Raw genomic sequence first — 21,819 nt, 5'->3', positions numbered from 1 at the left:
CCCGAGGAGCCCCGTGTTTCTGATTCCTTGAGCGATGGTGGCCGAGGCACGCAGGGGGAAGATGGGGGGGCAGGAGGCAGGGAGACCGTGTGGGTGGGGAGCGAGGAGCCTGAGGGGCAGGGCCTGGCCAGAGACTGGGAAGCCATGGGGCCAAAGCCATCCTGGAAGAGAAGTGGGAGGCAGGCGGAGTCCAAGGTCTGTCCGGAGCGACTCTGAGGAAGGGGGAGTTTTCAACATGAAGCAGGAAGGTGGGAGGCGGGCTCTGTGCGGCCTGGTTCTGCATGGGCTGGGGTGGGGTGCTGACGGGCCTGGGCGCTAGCAGGTCCAGCTCAGCTTTTGCGAGCCCTTGCTCGGTGCTTAGCAGTCATCATTTCATTTAGTCTTCACAGCACTCCCCTGGGTCAGGGACCCTCACCTGACCCAGACCCCGCCCTCGATGCTCAGTCCCGGCTCCTGCCCTCCAACACAGTCCCAGTGAGGAAAGACTGGCCCCCCGCCTTTCTCCCCACCGGGCTGTGTGGCCGCTGAGACAGGCCTGGCGGGCTGCTTTCCCACTGCCCCCTTTTCCCAAGAGGAAGCAGAGGGCAGGCCCGGGGCTCCTCTTCCCACCCAGCCCGGAGGCCACAGGGACTCGGGGCCCCAGCCTGTGCCCCAGCACGCTCCTGGCACACTCCCGGTGGTGGTGACATAGCCATCTCTCCACCCACTCACTCTGTGGCTGGCCAGCCCCCAGGAGCCAGGGAGGGGGTTAGACGAGCCGTCATTGCTGTCGGCACCTTGACCTCATCTGCCCACAGGCCAGAGGCCACCCTGCGGCATCAGAGCCCACGGCTGCTTCCCCGGGCACCTTGGCGATTGCTGTGCACGCAGCTTGGGGCCTGGGCCCACCTGTGGCACCCGGGGACTCCCCTGGGAGGAGAGCCGAGATGGAGACCGTGGACCCACCTCCGCATCAGACTGGGCTCCCACCCGGCCCACAGCCCTGTGACCTTGGCCTGTCCCCGCCTCTCCCTGCACTTCCGTTTTCTCCTCTGCAGAACGAGGACGGTGATGGAGTCGATGTCTCCACCGGGGTCCTGCCGAGAAGCGGGGCGCCCTCGAGGGGGAGGGGCGAGGGAGTGAATGTGTGGAAAGTGCTCGGCACCTGCGGAGCCCGGGTGACCCCATCACAGAGGAGGGAAACTGAGGCACTCAGGGTAGTGAGGGAGCCCGTCTGAGGTCACCAAGCTCAAGGAGGAGGATCAGCTTTGACCTGTGCCCTAAACCCTCTCCCCCCCCCCCCTTCCCCACACACAGCAGCTTCACTCGGAGGACACACACTGGGCTCTCTGAGATGGCTGAGCCCTTGGACTTGGGCCTGCGGTGAGTGGTCTCTGGGGGGCCGCAGACCCTGAAGACAGGGGTGGACCCCAGCCTGGCCCCGGCCCCACAGCCGCCCTGGGGCCGGGAGGGCCGCCTTCCTCTCCTTGGCCAGCAGGCATCGGGGGGGACCGGCTGGCCTGGGCACCGGGCAGGGAGGTGCGCCGGGCAGGGGAAAGAGGGCTGGGAGAGATGTGTACGGGTGGGGGGCACCCGCAGAGCTGGCAGAGCGGGACCTAATTTGGCAGTGAGCTATTCCGGGACTGTGCCCTGGGGACCTGGGACCAGGGATATCGGGGGAGGGGAGTCCGGGCGAGCAGACTCCGGGCGGAGGAGGGAGAGCGAGGGGGAGCGAGCCAGGAGGGGTCTGTGTGGAACACAGTCCTGCCGTGTGGGGAGGGTCACGGTGCAAGCACGCCCTGTCCGTGGCATCTGGCTGTCACGGCTGTAGAATCACTCCTACCTGACAGCTGAGGAACTGGCTGGGGCTGGGGGTGGAGGGAGAGGGTCAGCAGGGGTCAGAAGAGCCAGGAAGGGCTGCGGTCAGGAGCAGGCAGCGGCTCTCTGGATGCACAGAGCGCTGGACCAGAACCCAAACCAACAGGTCATGTCCTCGGGGGACTCCCTCTCCTCCCAGGAGCCCCGCAGGCCACTGGCCACAGCGACTGGTTGAGGGGGAGCACGTGGCCCAGTGGGGGCCAAGGAGAGAGGGGGACTCTGCCAGGACCTGGGGGGCTGCTCTGGGGAGACCACACAGGTGCACCCCTGTCTTGGGACGCTCACAGGTCAGGAGTGGTGGGAGGACGCAAAACATGAACTGCCGTAACCACCGCCGTGCGAGGTGAGGGAGAGACTTTGCGGGGGCCTAAGGGGAAGGCGAAGGCCAAAGATGGGACAGAGGGGAGATTTGAAGAGAAGCCAGGGGGGACATCTGAGCTGCCGAATCAAGCCTCGCCTGCAGCTGGACCTCCAGACTTCTTCTTTTTAAAAAATATATATTTTTAATTGATTTTTTTTTTTTTTACAGAGAGGAAGGGAGAGGGAGAGAGAGTTAGAAACATCGATCAGCTGTCTCCTGCACACCTCCTACTGGGGATGTGCCCGCAACTCAGGTACATACATGTCCTTGACCAGAATCGAGCCTGGGATCCTTCAGTCAGCAGACCGACGCTCTACCACTGAGCCAAACCGGTTAGGGCTCCAAGACTTCTTAATGGACGGGCCAGTTGACTTGGTTTTTCACAGGCCACTCCGTTACTTGCAACCCAAAGTGTCCTGACTCACCCATACAGAGGGGGTCTTTGGCGGTAATTCAAGACCACCAAGGGCAGGCTTGCAGATACAGAAGGGGAGCAGGCAGAGGAAAGAGGGAGATGTGTGTGTGTGTGTGTGTGTGTGTGTGTGGCTGTGGAGGGGCAGACAGATTCTGGTTTTCCTAGGGAGGCTCCTCTGCCCCCCACAGGTGGGGTGTGGTACTACCTGCCCCTCCCCCCCAAGAGCAGGGTCTCTGAGCTGGGCAGGGACCTAGATAGCACCTTGGCCATCCACCCACACCCAGCCTGTGACTCACACACAGACTCTCGCCCAGAGCTGTAAGAGGTAGTAGGCCTTGGAAATCAGGGAGGCCACCTTCTCAAACCGGGGGTGACTGCTCCCTGCCCAGGCTCGAGACCCCCACATCTTTCTATCTTTGTGTCCAACCCTGCCGCCCCCGGGTAGGCTCTGCGGGGACCCCGTGAGTGCTCCGTGTTTGTGAAAATAACTCGCTGACCGACGGGACCAGGGACAAGGAGGCCCAGGTTGGCTGGGTGACTGGAGGCAGGCTGGTGAGACGCAGAGAGAGCTGAGCCCCGGTGCGTACACCCCCCCAGTTCCAGCGCCGGGCCGGCCACCTCGCCCCTGAGGGAGTCCCTCTCCTATCTGAGCCGGATGGGGCCTCTTTTGTCCCACCTGCGAAACGGAGCGGCAGAATGAATGGCCTTCAATGGAGGAGTCCGGAGCTCTGTGCACCTGGGCAGGCAGAGGGACGGGGAGGGCTGGTGCACAGGGCAGGTGCAGGCACTGCTGCCCGGCACCTCTTCCTGGCCTCAGGCGTGGGCACGGCCGCCTCGGGGGTCACCTCCCCCAGCGCCTCGTCAGATCTGCCCGCCGCCCCTGAGGTCTAGGGGAAGGCGGGCGGACGCAGGCCAGCGAGCATCCTCGTTTCTGTCTGTCTCAGAGTTAGCACAAACCCCCGGCGAGCAGCGCCGCGCGGTGGAGATGGTACCACAATATCTTCACCGCGATTTCTTCACCATCAAAAAAGGGACAGCGTTCTGAGGGCCATGGTGTGACTTAAGTGACAAGATTTCTTTGGCCAGAGGAGATCCAATGACATTCTGGAAGCTAAGGGTGAAATCTGACTCGGCCTCCTCAAAGCGCTGCCATTCTCTGGGGTGGGGGTGGGAGTGGGGGTGTGTGTGGAGGAGGAAAGAGGGGGTGTTCCTAACGATGCCCCTCGGAGGGGCAGAAGCACACTGGGCAGCGATTCCAGCAGGCCAGGCGCTGTAGTCCAGGGCAGGCCAGGCAGCCCATCAGGCGCCGTGCGCCTCTGTTTCTAACAAGAAAAAACGCACCGGACACCTTATCCATTCCTCCCTGGACAAGTGGAGGGCAATTCACCGATTTTTATCAGGAGTGATAATTTTAAACAAATGGGTGAAAAGGGCAAGAGCGAACGTGGTGAGGGGAACTCTCAGTTGTCGGCCACGATCATCCGAAGCATGTCACAGGCATTGTCTCGGTTAATCTGACAGCCTGGAACTGAGGAGGGTATTAAGGTCGTGCCCATTTTACAGACAGAAACACAGAGGGCTGAGGGAGGTAAACGATTTTACCTTCCAAAGAGCTCGTGGTAGGAGTGGGAACCGAACCCGGTCCCCCTGCTTCCTGGGTCAGGCACGGTATGAGAGGAATAAGATCTAGATTTTGGGCTTCAGGACATTAGAACGGAGTGAGAGACATCGACAGAGGCACACGTGAGGAAATCCAGAGCCTTTTTCCATGGGATCAAACCTCACACAAGTTCAAGGCATTCTTTCTTTGCTGTTACCCCATTAGCATGCAACATATGTTATATATGCAAGGACTAGTGTACGCGCACGCACATTTTTAGGTGTTGATGTATACGCATGTGTGTGTGCGTGTGTGTAAATCCACGGACACGGGCCAGGCCTGTTCACAGACTTTCTCTGGGAGCCTCCTAACCCTGCAATTGCCCAGTCCCCCAGATCCTCACCGGGCAGGTGGCCAGTGGCTCTGCTTTTGTGATGCAGATGGAGGCCGGGGAAGGAGAAAGAGGAAAGACTCCACTTCAAAAGATTTAGGCAATTTGCATAATAATGAGCTGGAGAGTGAGGAGGGAGGGAAGAAAGGAGTTAGAGAAGGAGGGAGGAGGAGAGAGGGAGAGGGGGACAAGGGAGGGGGAGAAGAAGAAAGAGGAAAAGGGAGGATGATGAAGGGAGGGAGGGAAGGAGAGGGACCCACTTATAAGCAGAAAGGAGTGGGTGGAAGGGGAGGAAGGGAAAGGTGGGGACTGGAGGGGGAGGAGGAGGAAGAGGGCAAGAGAGGGAAGCCCTGTGGGCTGGGGGTAGAGAGGTGGTGTGTGTGTGGGGGAACTTAGGGAGGGGAGTGGGGGTGGGACAGACGTGAGGGAGACAGAAGGGCTAAGTGGGAAGCATTGTCCTTTGGGCCCCTTTCCACGTTTTTTAGAGACTTAGGGAAAAAAGATGGGATTCTTGGAACGATCGAATGTTTTCCCTGATGGTGCGGTGCCCGTTTAACCCGGACTCTGCTCCGGGCTGAGCCGTGTGGACTGTAGTTCCGTGAGGGCTGTGTCTCCACCCTCCACGCGTGTACATTTTGTGCTGCGTGACCTCGGGCAAGTCACCTAGGGTGGCTGCACCTCATTTTTTCCCTTGTAAAATGGGGTGACAATAGCACCCCTCCGCAGGAAGCTGTTTGTGTTAATCACTTAATACACCCAAATGGTTTAGCACAGGCCCTGCCCCACGGAGCCGGAGCCCGCACAGAAGCTTCAGTTCCCAGTCCCTCTGCGTGGGGACCACTCCCAGCTGGAGACCCACCAGGCGGAAACCCGACTCGCCAGGGTGGCCCCATCTCCTGACTTTCTGCCTCTGTCTGCCTTGTCCCCAGGCCTCGAGGCTGGTCACACTGGAGCTTCAGTTTCCTGATCCTTATCCTTCTGCCCCAGGAGCCAGGCACAGGTCCCGTTCTTAAGTCTCCACACTCCCTGGCTGCTCTCATTTCCCACCCCCATGGAGACCCCATGCAGAGCTTACCCAGATCTGGCCCCGCCCCCACCAGTCCATCCTGCACGTGCCATCATAACTAAAGAGGACTCTTACCCATCCCTCCCAGCTCAAACTTTGTCCATGGCTGCCCGCCGCCAGCAGGATAAAACCCAAACTCCTTGGCGTCCTGTCCCAGGCCCCACGCATGGGGACCCGACCCTATCTCCTTCCTACCTTCCCCACACCTGGCCCTACCCTCAGCCTCTGCTCTGGTCACTGGCCTCGCCTATCAATCAAATCTCCTCCGGGCCTCGCTGACCCACTGCTCCTCCTCAGCTCTTCCTGAGCCCGGCCCCTGTGCTCACCCCCCTGCACCTGCCGTGCCGCACCTGCTTGGAGGACAGTCCCAGCCTCACTTCCTGCAGGAAGCTTCCCCGACCAGCTTGTGGGGTGACCGAGTGCAGTCCGCCTGGGGCCCTGTGTGCCCGAGGGCAGGGCTGGCTCCCTAACGGCCCCATCTCCTAACGCTGAGCCTTTACGAGGGCTGGGCACAGAGCCGACACATGGTTGTGGTTGGTACTCAACCCACATGGACTCACGTAGCGATGAAATGACAGGTACTTTCCCTTTTTCCTCTGGGAACAGGAAAAACTAGGCACGCCGGTCCCCTGTGCCTGCAGGCTGCTTAACTGAGACTCAGCACCGTGCTCCCGCTTCTGCGGAGAGGCAGACCGAGGGCCCGTCCGGGTCAGGAGGTCAGAGCAAGTGCTTCCTGCTCTGGGCTCGGAGGCCAGAGTTGACTAAAATGAATGGATATATGCCAAAACCGGTGTGGCTCAGTGGATAGAATGTGGGTCTGTGGACTGAAGGGTCCCAGGTTCGATTCTGGTCTAGGGCACGTACATTGGTTGTGGGCACATCCCCGGTAGGGAGTGTGCAGGAAGCAGCTGGTCGATGTTTCTCTCTCATCGATGTTTCTAGCTCTCTGTCCCTCTCCCTTCCTCTCTGTGAAAAATCAATAAAATATATTTAAAAAATTTAATAAAAATAAAATAAAATAAAATAAAATGAGTGGATGTATGTAAAGTGCTCAGCACAGTGCCTGGCAGCTAGTAGGTGCTCAATAAATGATGGCTGTTTGTCGTCGGTTGGAGGGGGGAAGGGGGTAGAGTGCAGGGCTAGGGGAAGAAGGAGTAGGGGTTAAGCAAAACATACACACACACACACACACACACACACACACAACACAACAACAACAAAACAACAAGAAACCAAAAACCAACACCACAACACACTCCTCATAGACTCAGACAACGTATGTGGATGAGCAGAGGGGAAGGGGGCGAGGGGAGGAGGAAGAGAGTCAAGGGGGGCAGATGGTGATGGACGGAGACTGGACTTGGGGTGCTGAACACACAGTGCAATAGGCAGATGACGTGTCATAGAATCGTGCACCTCAAACCTTTGCAATTTTATTAACCAATGCCGCCCCAATCCATTCAATAAAAAAACCACAGCTGTTCATTACCACCGTGGCCGTGACCGCTAAAACGAATGAAGCCCGTGCCACCTTGGCCACTCGGCGGGTCTGAACCGGTGTTTGCTGACCGTCTGCTCTCTCCAGCTCCACTCCCACCGCGCTTGCTCGTTCCGCATCTAAGTGCGTGTACACGTGTAAGCAGCCAGCGGGAGAGCTCACAGGGAAGCAGGCTGGAGAACGGCCATGCCTTCTTTCCAGGGGCCCCGACGCTCTGGCCCAGGGGTCCTCAAACTTTTTAAAGTGGGGGCCAGATCACGGTCCCTCAGAGAGCTGGAGGGCCGGACTATATGAACTACTAATTCCTACTGTAACACCTCGGCTGCGCTCACTGCCCAAAAAACCTGGCGGGCCGGATCAGACTCCTCTGCGGGCTGCATGTGGCCCGCGGGCCGTAGTTTGAAGACCCCTGCTCTGGCCCGACCCCGGGGAGAAGTGCTTGGGGACAGGCCCTCCTGGCAGCGCCCAGCTCCCTGGCCCCGGGGCTGGCCTCGGACACACTGCCTCACCTGGTTCCCCGCCCCCGGAGGAGCCAGCGCCTGAGCTGGGCCGGCGCTGGGCCGTGGCGTTAGAATTCTGTGCATCAGCATTGAGTCTTACACACACAGTTCGGCTCGGTCGCAGGTGAGACTGAGAGTTTTCCTCAGGGATGGAGGTGGTTTTTAGCAAAGACAGGATATGTCTGCTCACCACACGGCAAACCACACAGGAGTCAGTGGTCAGGGCTGCCCACCCAGAGGCTCCCTGTGGGGCCAGCGTCCCGGGAGGCCTCCACATGCTCCCCTTTCTCCATCCGGGTCACTCAGCATCCCACCAGGGGGCCGAGAGCGGCTTCTGGATGGAATTCCCTGAGGTTGTCTCCCTCCCTCCCTCCCTCCCTCCCTATAACTTCTTTTTGCCAGTGTGGCTGCATCAAGCTCACAGTTAATGCAGGCCGTTTGCAAAGAAGAAGCCTTTATGTACTTATCCCATCCACCACTTATCAGCCGCCTGGAAACTCAAGTGAAAAACAGTCCCTGGTCTAGGACGTCCCCTTCCTACAGAGAGGGGAGCCCCTTAGGTTCTCAGACCCCGCCCCCCCCCAAGGCAGAAAGCACACCCCTTGGTTCAAGGGAAGGAAGAATCTGTTCACATGGCTGCTCCCCGCCACCCCTCCTCCCCCACCATCACCAAACAAGGCACAGAGAGATCTCCTAGGGAGGGATGGTGGCCAGGTAGGCTGTTGCATTTGAGACCTAGTTCCTCGCCTGGCCGGCGTGGCTCCGTGGTTGAGCGTGGACCCAGGAACCAAGAGGTCACCGGTTTGATTCCTGGTCAGGGCACATTCTCAGGCTGCGGGCTTGATCCCCAGTTGGGGGCATGCCGGAGGCAGCCGATGGATGAGTCTCTCTCATCGATGTTTCTCTCCCTCTCTCTCCCTTCCTGTGGCTCTCAAATCAATAAAAACATGTTAATTTTTTTTTAATGTACTATGCAGTGCTGTGGGAGTCCCCGTTCAGAACAGTCCCCCGCCCTCTCTCATCTGCAAGATGAGCCCTGGAGCTCTGAGGCTGCTGTCCTTGTTGGCGACTTTGCCGGGAGGTCTGCCCCCCAGCGAAGCCCCTGTCTGCGCGTGCCAGGTGGGGTGGCCTCCTGGCGGCTCCTGACTAACTTCTCTCCCCCACACAGCACCGTCTCCTCCTGCGCCCGGAAGGCGGACTGGCACTGCCAGGAGGACGCGGCAGGGGACCGACACAGGCCCTCTCCTGGCCGGGCCCCGCGCCCGGCGGCCTACCTTTCTCTCCTTGTCGCCGTACTCGATGCCCAGGGTGTCCATGGCCCGGACGATGGCTGCCAGGGACTGGATGGTGTTGCTGTAGACGACGGGCTTGTACTGCTTCACGTCTTCTCCCGAGAAGCCGTCCTCGTGGATGATCCTGGGGAGAAAGCACACACACCCACCGATGAGCGCGCCTCCGCCCCGGGCCCGAGCCTCGGCCGGGCGGAGGGGGCCGAGGGCCGAGTCTGACCCGGGAGCTGCATGACTGAGCCGATGCATTGGGACCATCGGATCCGAAGGAAAAAATCTACCCGAACATTAATCTGATGAACACAGAATCGTGGGGAAGAAAGGCAGTCTTTTTAGATTCCCTCCACACGCGAGCACGGCCGTCAGCAGGTGTGGGCGTCACTTGAGCACGCTTAGCACAGGAGGGCGCGCACGAAGCACCCAATCAATGCCAGCTCTTCTCGTTTCTAAGCGGAGCTCAGGGTCTCCCCTTCCACTCAGGAGGGCAGGGCTTCCCCTCTGTGCTAAGTGCTTTGTACACACCGTCTCGTTTAAGATCCAGAACAATCCTAGGAGATCAAAACTACGATTTCCCACGTACAGGGGAGGAAACGGAGGCTCAGAGAGGGCAAGCCACCCACTCGAGGCCACACAGCGGCAGTCGAGGCCCTGCTTGTGACCACCGGACCGGCCTTCACACAGAGTGAGCATCAGAGCACTTCCTACACGCCAGCCCGAGGCGTGTGAGGCCAGGCAGGGAGGGATCTGGTTGGAGGCTGGAGAAACAGCCCGGGTTTGAGTCCGGAGGGAGACAAGGCCAGGCATGGGAGAGCAGGAGGGAGGCACCTGGGCACCTCAGCCGCAGTCAGCAAGCAGCATCTTCCTCTCCAGGACCGAGTGACAGAGTGCAATGTCATGTCCCAGAGACATCCTGTGAGCCACTGGATCCAGCCATGCCTGAAGCTAACATCGCCCCTTCCCTGGTGAGTGATGGAAGCCAGTAAATCCTTCCTATTTTTGTATAAGCTCATACAGTGGTTGGCAAACTGCGGCTGAGAGCCACATGCGGCTCTTTGGCCCCTTGAGGGTGGCTCTTCCACAAAATACCACGGCCTGGGCGAGTCCATTCGGAAGAAGTGGTGCTAGAACAAGTTTAAGTTTAAAAAATTGGGCTTTCCAAAGAAATGTCAGTCGTTGTCCTGTTGGCATTTGGCTCTGTGGACGAATGAGTTTGCCGACCAAGAGGACCTGAGCCTGTCACTTACAGCCAATAGCATCTGAAGCATGTTCTGTATGACAACCACAGCCAGGGGTCACCGCTGAGCAGTCTTGTTAATGACCCTTCTGTCTTTGCCACCAGCCTGTCCGCCCTTGGACTTCAGGTGATCACACCCCAGTTTCCCCCTGTCCATACCACCTGGCACAGGCTGGCCCCGGACAGAACTCATAACTACAGGAGCCGGAGAACACGGGGCCACAAAACCACCCCTCTCTGAGGAGCTCACTGAAGGAGGCAGACGTGTGAGTGCGTATGCGTGTGAGTACATGTGATGCCAGGGCGGGAACCCACCGGTGTTTTATGCCTGCAGAGGCAGAGCCAGGGCAGCAAAGGGAAGCCGAGCTTGATGCCCACCTGGAGCTCAGGGGCCCTGAGAGCTGTTGTAAGCCACCAAACCAGAGGCACTACGGGGAGTGAGCCAAGGCTGACTCTGCAGGCCTGAGTGTCCGACTTTGGACCGGGGCCGCCCGGCTGGACTCCGGAAACCTGGCATTGCAATGGGGAGGTCTCAAGTGGGAATGGGGAGAGGGAGGGAGAGCAGCACCCAAACCCTCCGAGAGGGGCGGAGCTCTCTGGGAACCCCGGGCCCCCTCCCCTGGGCTCCCCTGTGCTGCCTGGGGCCCCGGCAGGAGCAGGACTCGGGTTCCCCTGCTCTCTGCTTCTCCTCCTTGCAGGGCTGCGCTCAGCCGCAGTGAGGCTCCCCAGACACAGCGGCCTTATATGGTCACGGAGCCACGGGCTCGGGAGCTGGAAGGGACCTTGGAGGGTCATGCGGCCCAGCAGCCACTCTCTAACCACAGACGCCTCTGAGATTGTGACGAGTGCAGCCCACACACAGCTTTGCCCCCAGTTTCTGGTGGTTCAAGGCTCACAGCCCCTCAGCTGCCGGGACACGCTGCTTTTCACTCCACTTCCCGGTCGGCCCCTCCTCTGCTTCCCTGCCTCAGCCCCCGGCCCCCTGCAAGGAGCTGTCCCCCTCCCCGCCCCCCTGCTCCATCCTCCCACAATCCCTCCACAATCCCTTTAAGGATCTACGTAAAGGGGGAGTTTCTAGGGACAGACTTGAGCCCTAACCGGTTTGGCTCAGTGGCTAGAGGGTCAGCCTGGGGATTCAAGAGTCCCAGGTTCGATTCCGGTCAAGGGCATGTACCTTGGTTGCGGGCACATCCCCAGTAGGGGGTGTGCAGGAGGCAGCTGATGTTTCTCTCTCGATGTTTCTGGCTCTCTATCCCTCTCCCTTCCTCTCTGCAAAAAATCAATAAAACATATAGAGACAGATTCGAGCTAAACGAACAGGGTGCTGGGAGGGTGGTGGGGGCAGAGGGTGTCCACGTTTTAAGCGACTGGCTGGGCAGAGGTAGGATGTGTGTGTCTTGCTAAGGAATCCTGGTGGGACAGGGATTTCTGAGTTCCCAGAGTTCCCAGGGAGCAGAGGCACCGAGACCTGGAGGCCCCGATGGGGGGCGAGGAGCCCCGCTCTCCTCCAGGGCTAAAGGCCTTGGCTAAAGGCCTTAAGGGTACTGCCTCCTTCAGTCCCCTCCTCCTCTTGCCCACACAACCGATGGCTGCCTGTCCGGTAGACTTCCTAGAGCACCCAGAGACAGGGGCGAGCAGGACAGACACAGCCCCTGCCTTCAAAGGACTCACAGGCTACAAGGGAAAGATAGGAAATAAAGAAGTGAACAAACAAACAATGTTAGGGTAATGCCCACAAGAAGGGCAGTTAATGATGGATGGGGGGCAGAGTTAGGAGCCAGGAAAGGAGGTGGCATGTAAAGCTGAGGCCTGAATGATGAGAAGGAGTGGACCTTGCGTTTATGTGAAGACGAGCACTTGGGGCAGAGAGGACAGCACGTGCAAAGGTCCTGGGGCACCTTGTGTTAGAGGCAGGATGAGGAGCCGGTGGGGTTGGAAGAGGGCGAGTGGGGGAAAAGCCAGTGAGGGTAGCAGAGACCCAATCGCAAAAGACTATGCACCACTTAGTACATATTTTTTCTTAACACGCATTGAAACAGCCACCCATTAAAATAGAACACCGCCCATCTGTGCGCTTTCCCAAACCATCTTGACTTCCCCTGTGGTTCTGCTCCACGTGCGGACCCATCTTAAAGGAAGCTCCCCCTCCTCTTCCCCTGACTTCTCCAGGCCTGACGGAGGCCTGCTCTGGGAACGCTCCTGGATCCCAGCCCACACAGCGGAGCGAAATAGGAGCCAAGAAAACCTGCCATTCGGTGGCCGCCCGGAGGGAGGCTCCGCCCACCACATTGGCGTCTACGACAGGCCTTCTACCTGGGAGCCCACCTGTGTGTTGCTGGTTCTCCTGACATGAAATCACACTGCGTGGCTCCGTGTGGCCCAGCCACCGTCACGGGCTGCCTGGTGGCCCGTGGTCCGAACGGGCCCTCCTTCATCCAACCCAACCCCTGCCAGGGGACCCTGCTGTGGGTGGAGCTCTTCCCAGCCTCCCTCGGCTGCTGGGGAGGCTGCGGGCCCGTCAGCCTGCTCCTCCTCATGAAGACACAAAGGCACACACCCGGACGGAGCAGGCCGGAGGCAGGGCGGGCCCCGGCCTCGCAGGCTGGGCCTGGGTGACGCGTGTGCAGACGGGATCTCTCGGCGATTTGGAAAGAAGAGAGGAAAGGACCCAGCGGAAAAGCCAGCTCCTTCGCTCTGGGTGAGAGTGTATGGCAAGAGCAAACGTGATCTAGAAAATAAACGGGACCCCCCCCCCCCCCTTTAGTGACGAATGCTCTGTGACAACATGATGGCCTAATAATATTAGAACCACGGAGACTACGAGGGAATTCAGGAGAATAGCGGGCCACTGCCGAGGGGGAGGACAGCCCAAAGCAAGAGGTGAGTCCCGGGGACAGTGACTTGCAGAAATCTGTTCCGAAGAGGCCGTTTCTAATAAGGGAGGGAGCGCGGGCCAGAGGCAAAGTCGCCGGCTGCCAGCGGTCAGCAGACGGAGCCGGGGGCCAGGCCGGGACCCGTGGTTCCGGGACGGGGCCGCTGCCGCTGTTATCTGCGGAACAGCATGGCCCCTGCCCTTCCCCAGGACGCTCGGCGCTGGGGGCAGAGGTGGGGTGGATGTGTGTGCCAGCTCCCATCCTACGTGTGTGTGTGTGTGTGTGTGTGTACACGTGCATTGTGCATGTGCGTATGTGCCTGAGAGCTGCCTGCCAGGCTCTGTGCCTTTTTCCTTGGTCTCAGTCCTGGGACCCAGCTTTGAATGAATGACAGATACCCTGCCTTGGCCTAGGAGGCAGAAGACCCAGGTTTGGACGCTCTGAAATGAGGACCTGTCTACCTCACTGAGCTCAAGCCCTGCCACCTGTCACCCCCTCAGACCACTCTGGCTCCAAGAGGCCCTTGCCTCTGTGATCCCGTCTTTACCTGCCTTATCTTCCTCAAACACCTACCACCCCCTGAGGTACATGCTCCTTGCTACGGCGCCTGCTTCCCCAGATGCCCAGAGTTCAGGAGGGCAGGGACCTTGTCTGCCTCGTTCACTGACCACAGCCCCTGAGCAGTGCCCAGCACACAGGGAGTGGCCAATGAGTGCTGGTGATGGCTGAACCAAGCAGGCCACTGCTCAGCTAGACAGCGGTGGGTCTGCACATGGCTCCTTCTCTTAAAGGCATCCCAACTCCCAAAGAATTGTCCGCTGCCCCTAATCCTCAAAAAACCCCCAAACCCAAACAAAACAAAACTCCACACAGAAAAACACCACCCCAACCCTAAGGACGTCACTGCCCCTGCTTCTCTCCGGACCACAGACAGCATCCTGGCAGAGGCACTCACAGGCTCTTGGTGTCCCCTTCCTGGTCTTTTCCAGTGAGGACTTGTTTTTCTGCTTCTCAGCATGTGATTGGGCAGGGGAGGACATGGACACGCCACCACCGGCCCCGGGAGGCAGAGGGGCATGTAGGAACCCTGGGCCAGACCACTTGGCAAGTGAACACATACACATACACACACACACACACACACACACACACACACACACGCACACACACACACACACATGCACACATGCAGTGGGCGGCTTGGAGACCTTCCCCAGGTGCCGGCCATCCTGGGTGAGTGTTTGTTCTGAGACAAAGGGGCAAACAAACAGCACCCTTTCGGCTCCCCACGGAGGAGCGTTCATGGCCACGGGGCTCCCTGGGGAAATTGCATTTCTCACCCCCTCTCCGGGGGATGCTTGTGGAAAAGTCCGCCAAAAGCAAGTCTGATCCACATTCCTCTCCGGGGTCACTCATGTTTACTCCCCCCCATCCCCCGCGTCCCCCAACCAAACGGCAGGGGTCTGTTGCCACATCCATTTTCACTGGACAAAGGGGGCCACGTGTGCACCTAGGCAGGCCCCCGAGGCTCTCGGATGGCACCCCGTGAGCCGCATTCTTCTGGCTCCTCTGCGTCATCCCTCTGTTAGGTCTTTGAAAGCGAGTGCGAGAGGATTCCAGGTGAGGGCAAGGCCTGCCAGACCCAGAGACACGCGGGACACAGCCACAGGGACACGCGGCCCCCGCCCAGTCAGCCTGCCTTCCCCCCAGTCTGTGCGGTGAGTGTAAACAGCCCCGGCATGGCCCCCGGGTCCCCACCCTGGCCTTCCCCAAGCAGATGAGGCTCCTCACTAATGACCACGGTGCCGTGGTCACGGCCTGAACAGACAGAATCCGCACACACCACTGTGCGGGCTCCCGCATCAATCGCCCTTTCTGGGGATGGTGGGGTGGGCAGTGCTCTGCCCCGGGCCAGAGGCATCCACTCGGGCTGCAGGGGGAGCAGACCCGGCTGTGCACTCTCGGCCTGTTTTTGCCATCACGGGGGTCGGCGTGCAGGGATCGGAGCTCAGTGGATGGCTTGGAGCATAAGCAGTGCCTGAGCCCGAGCCCTCCCTGAGGCCTGAGCCTCTGCAGAGGAGGAGGGGGAGGAGAAGGAGGAGACAGAGGGGGAAGAGGAGGAGGAGGAAGAGGGGGACAAAGAGGGGGAAGAGGACGAGGGGGAAGAGGACGAGGGGGACAAGGAGGAGGAGGGGGACAAGGAGGAGAAGGAGGAGGAGGCGGATGGGGAAGAGCAGGGGGAGGAGGAGGGGCAGGGGGAAGAGGAGGGGGAGGAGGAGGGAAGAGGAGGAGGAGGAGAAGGAGGAGGAAGAGGGAGAAAAGGAGGAAGAGAAGGAAGAAGAGGGGAAGGAGGAGGGGGAAGGAAGGGGAGGAGGACAGCTCTGGTCCAGCGCCTGCAGCGGAGGGATTCTGAATGACCAAGCCTGAGACTGGCTCCCACTGGAGACAAGCCGTCCAAGGAGGACGGGCCTCTCAGTCCGCCACCCTGACATCTGCCACTTGCTCGGGCCTCCTCAGGAGGGATGCGGGGTCAAGACCAGAGGAAAATGCACACTGCCTACGGTCCAAACCCCCGCCCTGCACGCTGCGCAGTGCCCCTGCAGTGGGGCCGGGGCTGGGGCAGAATAGTAACGGGCCACAGGGGGCAGCGCGGGGCGGCCAGGCAGATGGTGGGAGGGGGTAGAGGACACACACAACTTTTCAGCATCCATAGCCTGAGCTCCCAAGAGGGACGTTCGACCTGGTAACATCCCCAGCTCCCACAAAGCGCGAGGCAAGGCTTTGGACAGGAGGCAGCGTCCTGGCAGGGGAGGCGAACGGTGCCCTCCATCCAATTTCGGTTCCAGCCACTGACGGGCCTCCTGCAGGTGCTGCCCGCGGCCTCGGGAGCCAGGCCGGCCTCCCGCACAGCCCCAGCGGGGACTCGCTGACTCACCCGGATCACAGAACACCCCGGGGCTCTCCGGCTGCAAGAATGCGTCAGCAAGTATCCTGCCCGGCCCGCTGCGTCGTTCCAGGCCTGTTACCATACCCCGGGCTCAGATAACGGACCCTCTGAAGCCAGGCATGTGCCCGGCCGCGCGTCCCGCCATCAGCACGGCTCTGTGCACTGGAGTGACCTTGACTGCGATGCGTGCGTCAACGTGAGAAGCACCCACCGGGCTCCGGGGGCAGCCCTGGCCGACTGCAGACTGAAACCTCGCCAGAGAAGGCCCTGAACCCTCACTTCTCTGGATGGAGATGATAGGACTCCCCCTTCCTGCCCACCCCCCATACCCTCAGCACCCCTCAATCCTGTGATGGGCAGGGGCTGCCCGGAGGCTGTTGGTATGGCAGGGCCAATGTGTGGGGTCTCTGACGCCAGCCCGCAGGAAAGTTACGGGATCACGGCGCTGGGTCTCCCAGGATGGCGTGTCCCAGGACGTCAGGAATATCAGCACGACCCCTCACGCTCCTGAACAGAACGAAGGGGAGGGGGCTGAGCCAGGCCTTGGTGGTCCAGCCGGGCTGCCTCTTGTGCGGCGGATGTGGCGAGGGGCTTTCTCCTCTGGCTGGGGTGCCTCTGCCCGGCACGGGGACCGGTACCCCACACGCCCTTTGGCTTGGACAAGCGTTCTCGCAGATGGTGTTTGAACAACAAGCACAGCTCCCAGGGATTAAACATTAACTCTGTGCCAGGCGTTTGTGTCTGTGTTCCCATCGAATGCTCGCAACCCATGTCGGGGCCAAGGAACATACACCTCCTTGTTTTACAGAGAAGGCCACGAAGATACAGGGCGGCCAGCATCTGCTGGGTCAGGGTCTCTGAGCCGGAAGCAGCAGCAGAAGCGGGGACCGAAGCAGGGTCCCCTCCGTAACCTCCGTCCCAGGAGCCCTGGGCGTGGTCTCCTTGGACAGTCACGGGGACGCGTGAGAACCGCGGCGAGAGGTGGCCCGCTGTCCCGCTGTCCCAGAGCAGAGGCCGCAGACCGGCCATCGGCAGCCTGGACGTGGGCCAGAGGAAGCTGTGTTTTGTTTGGCTTGCAATGGTCTTAAGTTTTTGGTTTAGTTTTTTTGTTTTTTTAAAAATTTTTTTTAAAATAGGAGCAAATGTTTATGGTCCAGGAGAATTCTCACAAAAAGATACTGATCTCCTGAAAAAAATAAAAAAATCGGACATTCTCGGTGGATCCCGGGACAGGGCCAGGGCTCTGTAGGGACCCTCAGGCCCCTGCAATTCCCAGCCCTCGGTCTCCTGCCTGCTGGCTCTGGGGGCACCAGGACCTAGGAGAATATGCTCCTAGGAGAATAAGCATCCCCAGCACGCTGCTAGGAAAGAAGGGTGCTAGAACTAATGGCAGATTTTTAAATATTTTGTTTACCCTAATAAATACGGGCAACCAGGAATCTGAGCGGTCCTGTGAATCTGGAGCATTCGGTGTGCACCATGCTCAAGCCTGGGTAACGGTCCAGCTTGCTTCCATCTTGCAGCCTCAGGCCCCTTCCCGTCCCCTCCCTCCCCCACTCCGCCCCGCCGGATCCGACAGGTTGCATGGCTAACCAGAAGGCTCTGCACAGCTGGGAGCCTGGCCACAGTCCATGTTTGCACTTAAGTGCTGCTTGGTCAGACACGTGGAACACTAATGACCGTCACGTGGCTCCGGCTGCCGAGAAGCGGCGCAGAAGTGATGGGAAGCAAGCCTCCTGAGCGAGCCCATTCAGAGGCACCCGGCCAGCAGGGGGAAAGGGACCTGCGCGCTGGTTGGCAATGGGGAAGGAGCCCAACCTCTAAACTAGGGGTGTCGAACTCAATCAGAGAAGGGGCCAAAATCTAAAATCCAGCCTAAATCGCGGGCCGAATGGTTTACTGAACAGTCATAAACTGACAATGTCATAAACTGACAGCGGAGTGCAGTGATGACAGCGCGGTGCGGGCCACATTGCAAGGTGTCAAACACAAGGCCCGCGGGCCAAATCCAGCCCGCCAGGCCTTGCAATGTGGCCCGCACCGCGCTGTCATCACTGCACTCTGCTGTCAGTTTATGACATTGTCAGTTTATGACTGTTCAGTAAACCATTCGGCCCGCGATTTAGGCTGGATTTTAGATTTTGGCCCCTTCTCTGATTGAGTTCGACACCCCTACTCTAAACAATGGAGAGCCCCCGCTCAGGCCTTGGGCCGCCTCCTCCACATCTCCTTCCCTGCACACCAGGCACTGCAGACTGAACAGGCCCCTCGCCCAACGGCTGATTTCCCTCCAAAATTTCCTCCTTCAGTTTCCCCACCCGCTAAAGGCAAATACGGTTGTCTACCAAAGACTGTGAGTGTGATACCTGTGCGTGCGCTCGAGCTCGCTCTCTCTCTCTCGCTCTCTCTCTCTCTCTCTCTCTCTCTCGTTTCGCTAAGAGGGAGACTTTTCAGTGTTACAGAGGTGTCAGAGGCATAGTAACACCAAACGCAAGGCTCTGGATTTGCCATCATGAGAACCGAGAGAACCGGGAGAAGCACGCTCCCACGATGGATGCAAAGCTGCCCAACGCGGTGTCCTTGTTGCTATTGCAAAGCATCCTGGGGGACGTGGACAGTGACCGGCCCGCACTGCGAGGGACCTTGGAGCAGAGGATGGGAATGGACGGATGGAGGGGAGCCAGTAGTTAAATACACATGGGAGACCCGAGTCTATGGATCGAAAGGAAGGACGAAGAAGGACTCCGAAAAGGGAAGGGACGAAACTACAAGAAGAATTCCAACCACACCCCAACGCTGAAAATATGAAACCGTTCTGACAAGATCAATGAGCCGACGGGAGGAGTGCAAACATATCCCAGGGCCTCCTCTGAAGCCGGAGACCTGGGAATGGTTCTGAAAGTCCCCTCCATGGAAGCAGGGAGGAAAGCAGGAGGAAATGGAGCCCATTGGAGGGAGAAATCGTTATTTCCCGTTATCTTGTTTTCAAGTAGTAGTGGAATAATATGTATTTGATTATGAATGAAGGGGGAAAGAATGTAACCTTTAACGAGATGGAAAAGCAGGAGTTTCCCAATTGGCATGGGAAAAAAAGAGAAATGCAAAGCGACTACATCAAACCAGGGTAAACAAGAGGAAAACAAAATACTAAAATAGCACTGGAAGGAAATTAAAAACATGCCATCAGATGGAAGACATGAAATCAAGAGCAACAGTTCACAGACCAAGCTTCTCGCTAAAATCAGAAGCAGTCGGATTGGGTTAAAAAATTAAAACAAAAAACTTAAATGCAGGTACATGATGCTTATATGAAAATGAATTAAAATGAAGTGTAGAAATGTCAGAAATGAATGCACAGGCAAGTAGATGCAAGGCAAATGCAAACAGAGGGCTAAGCAGGAATGTCCAAATGAATTAGGTTAGGGGACATTTTAGTGGAAAAACAGTGCAGAGGATAAATAAAGATATTTGTAGCGATAAAAGGAACACTTTATGAAGTAGTTAAAAATACCAGGCACCTGTCAACAACACAAAACATGTATGGAAGAGATAAAATTTTAGTGTGAAATTTCAAAAGTGTCTATTTCAGACGCGGACGGCTATTGTGGGCAAAAATTAATGAAGATAACAGAGAAAATGAATAAGATCATTCGAGTTATAAGAAATACGCAGGACCTCACATTCCTTGATTACGGAATGGTCTAGCTTAGGAAACCTGGATCATTTCTCAAACATGGATCACCTATTGAGTCACAGAGATAGAACGGTAACAGATTTTACAAAGAAAAGCTTTTATAGACGGCAATCTCTTATCACAAATAAATAAAATTAGAAATTTAAAAAGGTGAGAAGAAAAATATTGACTCAGCGATGAAGAAACCCACCCTAGATAAATCCAGGTTGAAGAGGAAATTAAAGGGAAAACGACAAAGGACCTGGATGAAATTAAGGAGAGCCCGTCATATTCCCATGGGACAGAGCAAGAGTCATGCTCTGGGGAAATTCAAAGCCTCTACGATGAAAGAGGAAATACAAAAAATTAAAGGAACTTAGCCTTCTTAAGAACTTACCAAAAGAATGAGCCCAAACAAAAGAAACTACAATTGTAAATCAATAAGTTGGGAGCTGGAATTAATAAGATTAAATATTTGGTAGAATAGTGGAGAGTATAAATACATCCACTGAAAATAAGTAAAATAAAACCTGGAGGAGATTAAGAGAAAAAGCAAGTACACAAAGATCAGAAATGAGAAAGGAGCCCCAACCGCAGCTTCAGAAGAGGAACAACAAAATCACCAGGAATACCACATGCAGCCCTATGACATAAGCCTGAGTCTGATGATGACACAGCCCAAGATAAATGACTAACACGGGGCCAAGAAGAAGAATGTTTGAATGGACGAATTACCAACGGGAAACTGGAAGGAGGACCAACATCTACTCCTGGAAATGGCCCTGGGTATTTAATACCAGCCCGATTCAGTGAATTTCACCCGACCTTTAAATGTCAGATCATTCCAACATTATCTCAAAGATGGAGAGTTCCCCAATGAATGCTAGGAAGCCACCATAACTTTAATCACTAAACTAACTATGGAGAAAGAAAACTACAAACTCTTCTTATGTATTCAAATTCATGCAAACTTATTTTTTTTTTTTAAATTATCAACTTGAATCAAGGCAAGTATGAAAAGAAAACGTTACAACTAAACCTGTTCATTCTAGGGAAGTAAACTTAGTTCAACAGCTTTCACCACGACAACCACCAAGATGTCCTGGATAATGCCATATGGTCACATCAATAGATGCTAAAAAGGTACTTGGTAAAATGTAGATCATTCTCAATGAAGAAACAGAAATAGAAGCTAATTACGTATACAAAATAAAAAGTATTTACCAAAACCCAATAGTAAATATGATTATAAATTGTAAAAAATAGTGAAACAGTGAAAAAAAAAACACCAAGAACTAGATAACCACCATTATTATTTATCATGGTCTACTACTACTAACAAATGTTGTAAAACAAGAGCTAAAATAGCTTTTATTTTTATTTTATTTTATTTTTTTAATGAGATTGGGGTATCCAGAAAACATGAGGCTATTATTTTTTTTTTTTAAAGTCTACTATAATTAATAAGAGAATTGGTAAGGTGGCTGGATACAAGACAAATATTAAAAAATTAATAGTTTTTTTTTCTCCATAGTAACAACTACCTAGAAAAAGGAAATCCAGAAAATAGCCCCATTCACAATAGTGAGGAAATGATAAGTATCTATGAATAAATTATACAAGAAACTTACAGAACCTATACAAAGAAAACCACAAAAATCTTACTGCCCACCAGTTCTATTCCTAGGTATACACCCAAGAGAAATGTGTACACGTTCCCCAAAGGATATTCAAGAATGTTCCTAGAGGCGCTGTTGGTGATAGTTCAAGGCCAGAAATTATCCCCTTTACTGGCAGAAGGAACAGGGTTGTGGTTAGTCACACAATGGAATAATGTACAGCAATGGGAGGAAACAAACTACAACCACACACAACAATACAGATGAACCTGATTGTCAAGTCAAAGAAAAAACCAAAAGAGTAGGCTTCCCATTATGTAAAATACTATAAAAACAGGCCAATCTGATAAGTGCTTCTGGAGTCGAGGGAGCGGTTTCTGAGGTGGGGGTGATGATGAGTGACTTGGGTGTCAAGCACCTGGAAGTATTCACTTCGTGAAAATTCATCAGGTTGCACATTAAGATATGTGTATTTTTTTTTTGCCGGGACCGGTTT

At 56.3% G+C, this 21,819-nt stretch overlaps 1 protein-coding gene across 2 annotated transcripts in view; it reads right to left on the bottom strand.

Annotated features, from left to right (window-relative positions):
* GNAO1 (G protein subunit alpha o1) overlaps positions 1-21,819 on the bottom strand; it is a 95,807-nt gene that overhangs the window by 28,019 nt on the left and 45,969 nt on the right. For both annotated transcript variants that reach the window (XM_084861289.1, XM_084861288.1), the window contains exon 3: positions 8,963-9,104. In XM_084861289.1, the coding sequence (XP_084717415.1) occupies positions 8,963-9,104 (142 nt within the window). The remainder of the gene's footprint in view (positions 1-8,962; positions 9,105-21,819) is intronic.

This window comes from Pipistrellus hanaki (assembly GCF_964339955.1).
Source record: "Pipistrellus hanaki genome assembly, chromosome: 15".
Classification (NCBI taxonomy): domain Eukaryota; kingdom Metazoa; phylum Chordata; class Mammalia; order Chiroptera; family Vespertilionidae; genus Pipistrellus; species Pipistrellus hanaki.
This window is presented reverse-complemented; position numbering and strand designations above follow the sequence as displayed.